Source organism: Monopterus albus, unplaced genomic scaffold, assembly GCF_001952655.1.
Source record: "Monopterus albus unplaced genomic scaffold, M_albus_1.0 scaffold78.1, whole genome shotgun sequence".
Classification (NCBI taxonomy): domain Eukaryota; kingdom Metazoa; phylum Chordata; class Actinopteri; order Synbranchiformes; family Synbranchidae; genus Monopterus; species Monopterus albus.
Window position 1 is genome coordinate 68,298 of NW_018127958.1, and position 6,527 is coordinate 74,824.

General features: G+C 36.8%; 1 protein-coding gene across 1 annotated transcript; it reads left to right on the forward strand.

The window, feature by feature from the left end:
• Positions 1-219: 219 nt before the first annotated feature.
• On the forward strand, positions 220-6,527 carry bco1 (beta-carotene oxygenase 1). The gene is made up of 11 exons (XM_020606444.1): positions 220-415; positions 507-635; positions 781-910; positions 1,320-1,467; positions 1,561-1,711; positions 1,990-2,210; positions 2,481-2,735; positions 2,816-2,921; positions 3,036-3,127; positions 5,683-5,794; positions 5,996-6,527. Exons 1-11 carry the CDS (start codon positions 352-354, stop codon positions 6,151-6,153), a joined length of 1,566 nt encoding a protein of 521 aa, XP_020462100.1. The 5' UTR covers positions 220-351; the 3' UTR covers positions 6,154-6,527.

Sequence of the window (6,527 nt, forward strand, 5' to 3'; positions counted from 1 at the left end):
TGAACAGACATAGGCTATATGATAGTATAAATGCAGATTAATGCAATCTGATCAGAGAAGTCAAAGGTGCAGTAAAAAGTAAATACTTAATGTGCAGCTACACATATATTATGTGTGGACAAAAGTGGATTATATTATTTCTGCGAGTAAATCATAAGTGGGAAAAGTCACATATAATAATAATGAGCCCATTTCGCAGAACTAGGCTTCAGGGAATGGGATGTCCTCTCCACACAGATAAGATACTGCAGCTAATACGCCCTCTGTAAATCGACCAAGAAAGACTAGAGCTATAAAAAGGAGTGTTATCGGAATTCAGTATTATTCAGACATTGTTCACTATCAATAACGATGGCCACATTGTTTCCCAAGAACGCAGTGGAGAAGCCGGAGCCCTTACAGGCAGAAGTAAAAGGTGGGATTTACGCTATTGAATGACCAGCACATGCACTGACTGAAATGACAACAATGAAGGTTTGTGGTTTTCCGTGTTTCGTTTATAATAGGGACCATTCCCAGCTGGCTTCAAGGCACACTGCTGCGCAACGGCCCTGGCATCTTTTCTGTGGGGGACACCAGCTACAATCACTGGTTTGATGGGATGGCTATTATGCACAGCTTCGTCTTTAAAAATGGTTGGTAACGCCAGCTGCCCTGCAAGTCTTGTTTACTTTACAGCGGTTGATCTCTGACTTACTGTGATTGCACTATATGTCAGAGTGGGGAGAACATAGTACTTAACGCACACAAACGCAAACTAAATACAACTTTTTCTTACAGGTGAAGTGATCCACAGAAGCAGATTCCTTAGAAGTGACACATATAAAGCTAACATGGCTGCAAATAGAATAGTTGTGTCTGAAATGGGGACAATGGCGTATCCAGACCCCAGCAAGAGCTTCCTTGTCAAGTAAGCACATTCTTAATTGTATTCAGGACATTTGTACTTTATTTATTAGCTGCTTTTCTCTCATAATATTACTGTAGCATTCTTATTTTATTTATTTACAAATGTAGGCTCTAATATAATTGTTATATTTCTGTGCTTCCACATTTCTACAGGGTTTATTATTTATTTTTCTGTAACAGTGCAAGCGTTCATTTGATAACTTTGTTCTTCTGTAACTGCAATACTCAAATGACATGTTACAGTTTTGTAAAAATGGGTCAACACTGGGATGCTCAGGCTTTTGTTTTGGAGAAAGCACCTGCATTTTGTTCTTGAAGTGGATTTATTTTTGAGATCCCTCAGTGTGAAGATATCAGCTCTTTGTATTGGATGCTCCCCTACTTCAACATTTCTCCTTCTTCCATTTCAGGGCAGTTACCTTTCTCAACCACACAATGCCAGACTTTACTGACAATGGTGCAAGCAATTTCATCAAATATGGAAATGAATACTATGCTACCTCTGAAACCAACTACCTTCGCAAGATTGATCCCGTGACCTTGGAAACTCAGGACAAAGTAACATCATGTGTTGATTTTAGCCACTGTCAACACACAACCAAGTGAAGCATATTTTTAAGAGCTTATGAGTTGTCAAACTGTTTCACACAGGTAGACTACAAGAAATACCTGCCTGTAAACCTGGCTACATCCCATCCACATTATGACAAGGAGGGCAACACGTATAACATTGGAACTTCAATAGCAGAGAAGGGCAAGACTAAATACATACTGTTCAAAGTCCCCGCTGTATCAGAGAAGGGTATATAAACCCCGTAACCTACTGTACTTTGTCCTTTCACCTCTGTGCTTTCTCTTCCTATTTAAGCAGTTTGCACATTGAATTATTACGACACAATCACTCATACATTATTTACATTATTATGATTCAAACTTTGAAATATAGCAGGGCTTTTAATGAGAAATGGCCTTTAACAACAATACACTGTTACTAACATATATGTTGGGGATATTTTTGAAATACTTGTCTTTTGTTTTGTTTTGTTTTTTGTTGTTGTTTTTTTGCTTTTTACCTTTAAGATAAAGGCAAGAATGTCCCTGCACTGAAGAATGTGGAGATCATCTGCACAGTTCCCAGCCACTACCTACTCACACCCTGCTACTATCACAGCTTCGGCATAACGGACAACTACTTCATCTTCATTGAACAGCCTTACAAACTGGACATCCTCAAGACAGCCACTGCGTACATGAGAGGGGTCAACTGGGCAAGCTGCATGAAGTTCTACCCTCAGGAAAATGTAAGTGATTACTGCTGTCATGTATTCATTATTTATACTCAGCACAAGATTGGACACACTTTCCTACTGAACCGAATGGGAAAGTGTGTCCAAATATTTAACTAGTAGAGTACTGTATTTAAACAACTGAAGCAGGTGTAGACATCAGGAGATAAGAGTGTTATGTAATCAGTGTAGTGAACAGTAGGAAACTTACTGGCTGGATGAGACCAGATCAAACTATTAAACTTTACCATGTAATGTCTTTCTAATTGTTTATTTTCTTATCAGACTCTTATCCACCTGATAAACAGAAGGACTGGTAAAGAGGTTGAGACAAAGTACTATACTGGAGCAATGGTCGTCTACCATCATGTGAATGCTTTTGAGGACAATGGACATGTGATTGTCGATGTCATCGCCTACGATGATACGCGCCTATATGATATGTTCTACCTGAAGGAAGATGTACCAGGAAAACACCATTATGAAAGCTTTCCAAAACCAAGATACACAAGACTTGCACTTCCCATCCAAAGAGATGAGGTGGGAGTTTGAAAATATCTGATTTCATCCTGAAATGTTCCTGTAACACTTAACCTTAAATAGTTGTATGGGTTTTGCAGGGCATCGCATGTGGAGAGAACCTAGTGAAACTCAAATACACGACAGCTAGTGCTGTGAAGGAGAAGGAAGGCAAAATAATGTGCCAGGTAGAGGTGCTTTCTGAAGGTAAAACCACTGGCTCTTAAACAGAGAAAATCAACTAAATATTGTTCAAATATTTCTTTTGTAGTGAATAACAGGTCCATACAAATATAGAACCTGTCATTTTATTTCCATCAGACGTAGAATTACCAAGAATCAATTATGACTTCAATGGCAAGAAGCACAGATTTGTCTATGTGAACTGTGCTGAGGAAGGACAGTCCAAACAGGTAACATTTCCTGTTGTTTTTCATCTGGTTCTTGCATAACAGAACTCATGGGAATATATGTATTTGCAGTCTCATATGACTCTCACAGACTCTTAAAGAACAGAGATGTTAAATGCATATTGAGAAACATTCCTGGCAAATTTGTTATTACAAAAGTAGGAAGCAATTTGCAGAACTCAGAATTTCCATTTGGCACAGCAGATGGAAGGAAACGCTTAGTTCAGCTGTGAAGTACCAGCTTCCCTTGTACCTCACTGTATACAGTTCATGGTATCATGTGATTCAAAAGGAAATGACTTGGTTTTAGATATTTAGATATTTGTATTCATTCCCACTTGATACATTACACAGGAAACCTTTGGCTTTTCATTGAACATGAATGGTGTTTGTTTTTACACAGGGTAAAATCTAAGCAAAAGAAAAAATGTCATGCAAAAGTTATGATTGTTGTCTCACCAACAAAAAAAAAGGTTTTATTTGCTGAAATGTGTAAAGATGATTTATTTTACAGGTTAGGTGGCATGGTTGAATTGTAACCTTTGCAGGGAACAGTGGGATTCATCAGCAAACTACTACTTTAAATGACTTGTGCAGCCTTGCAAAAATAATTCTGTGTTTTGTTGTTGTAGATAGCTCAGCCAATTTAGCTAGTTAGCTAGGTACCTAATATATTAAAGTGATATAATATTTGAGAGAGACAATCAGAAAGGTTGTAAAATGTATTTTGACCCATGTTGCTAACTTAAAATGTCACAGCTGTAAGTATTGCCATTTATTACAACTTCTTACTTTAGAAGATAGCAGCCAAGACAGTGTGATTCTGTTTGGAACTGTTTGGACTCCTTATAGAGCCACTATAGATGTTGTCACTCTCAGTTAGGTTAGTCTACAAAGTGACTTAAGACACTTCTCTAACACAATATCAACAAAAGCTAAATATAAGCATACTAGAAGTACAGTTGTATTTGTACTTAGTCACTCAGTACACAAATTAATTCATTTCGAAAGCTTTGTATTAAACAGTTGCTTGAAGGAGAAGGCCAGTCATTTTCTATATTAACAGTAAACACTCACCATACAGTCATATTTTATATTTTATATTGCCTCCATGACTCTGAACAGCCATAACTTTTTACAGCGCCTGAATTATATAAGAGTCAGCTGCAGATGCATGTGATCTGTGGATATTTTTGACAAATATCAGGGTCTGGTGTTTTGTAATGAGGAAGCATGTCACCCAGTGTAGTGGTGTTTTTCCTAGATGTCTTTTTAAATGTTTTTGAACAACAGTGGATGGCATAGAAGAATAAGCTAATACAGGACTGACAGACATTAACAGTAGAGACAATTAATGGTTGGTTTTAGTCTCTGTATGGGGAGTGCTGAAAATGCTATTCATATAGAAAATGGCCTTATCCTTTAAGTCCTGTGATATGTTTACATTTATTTCTTATCAAAAATAAATACAGTTTCAACAGATCATAGTTGAGGTAACACCTTTGCCCTTCCTCTTGCTGTAAGAACCAAGAGTGCTGACTTTTATGCATGCTAACATTTACACTAATGTTACTGCCTTGCCTTGAATGAACTCAAAGCATGACTGTTTGTTATAGTTCTTCTTTTGACTGCAGCAGTGAGGAAACAAGCATGAATCATGCTTAAATGTGCTCAGAAAATCCAACTGTAGTCACTTAGCTGATTTAAGGAAATATGCTTTTGTATATTTATTTACTGGTTTAATCATAACCACAATCATTTCACAGAAATGCGCCATTGTGGTTCAATAATGAAAACAACATTGCATTCCAGTATAAAACAATGTCATGATGATCAGGGCTACGGGTCATTTAAATTTTATTTTGCATTAATGAGACAGCTTGTTTCTCAGTAACACTAAGGAGTATTAGCATCTCACTGATGTACCTCTGTTAAAAGTTACTTTATTTCCTAATGATTAGTGAAACTCACCTTTCAGTCCCACTACAGTAAATTCAACCCAGCTAATACTATAAACAAAGAGCTGGTACCAATTCCCTAATGTGCACAACCGACTGAGAGAACTAATACATCCTATTTTACAACTTCATGTCTCTTGTCCATGCATACGGCTTGTCGCTGGGACAGAATACTTTGTGGTTACAGTGGTTGTCAGCAAGATAAGATAATCACTGAATAGAGAGGAAATGATTTGGCATGTGCTTGAATGAACTGATGAATAGAAAATGTATACTAAAAAAGTTAAATATTTTGTTTCTTTCAATATAGCCCCAATACATACTATTTTCTGTTTGTTTTAATTAATAAGCAGTTATAATATTATCATATAATTATTGATTGCAGCTTCTGTCGTTACTGTTTGTCTGATACAATAGGAAGAACTCAGAGTGCTTGTTTTTAATACTTTGTTATGAGCTAAATGAAATCCAGTGCTATTTTGTGCAGGGTAAGATGTAGTTTTACTTTACATTATTTGCTATATACACATTGTAACATTAGGAAAAATAATTGAGTACATTTGTATCTTGATCCTTTTCTAAATCCACTCATTTACATAGATTGGGAAGTTTGACACAGAAACCAAGGAAATGGTTCACTGGAGTGAGGACAACTGCCAGCCTTCAGAGCCAGTGTTCATCCCCAGGGCTAATGGAGAGTCAGAGGATGATGGTGAGAAAACCATGTGGTGTAAAATATACCTGGATATGAACATCAGACTAAAAACTTAAGATCCTTCACTGGTTACATTCCTACTAAGATGGTATTTTTAAGTAAAAAGAAAGTTGAAGGCCTGTCATTATTGGATGTGATTCATTAGATTTTTGATTTTACTTTGCATTCACATAACACCCATTTTCTTTCAATTTGCAGGTGTGGTCTTAACATCAGTTATCAACTTCAACCCAGGCCAGTGCAGTTTCATCCTGGTTCTTGATGGCAGAACATTCAAAGAACTGGCTAGAGCATATGTGACCACTGAGCTCCTCAAGGACATGCATGGATTTTTTATCCCACAAGGAAATCAGTAATTTGGGTATACTGTATATAAAACTGCCTTTGGAGAACTTCCAGAAAACCTTCCCCATATGGTATAGGGTAGGTATCAAATGTACACAACTGAATCGGGTTGTTTTTAGACAGTAGTGTAGTGAGGAAGCACATGGTTTCAGGGACAGCTTAATGTGTGTCAGATTATGGGGACTGTATCGAACAAAACATTGATATATTTATTAAGAAACATGCAGATTTATTGATATTGTGTTGCCAAAATGTCACTATTTGTTATGCAGTCTACTTGTTCCCATTATTATGCTATTGTTCTGCTAAAACTGCTATTGTACTGTATGTGTTTATTATTTTCACTAAAATAAAATAAAATAAAATAGACTCTCATACCAACCAA

Bases quoted from the DNA above. Each gene is read 5' to 3' on its own strand.
- bco1 (XM_020606444.1), top strand. From the start codon at position 352: ATGGCCACATTGTTTCCCAAGAACGCAGTGGAGAAGCCGGAGCCCTTA. The intron at 636-780 runs GTTGGTAACGCC...TTTTTCTTACAG, and splicing joins CAGCTTCGTCTTTAAAAATG to GTGAAGTGATCCACAGAAGC. The intron at 3,128-5,682 runs GTAACATTTCCT...TCATTTACATAG, and splicing joins AGGAAGGACAGTCCAAACAG to ATTGGGAAGTTTGACACAGA.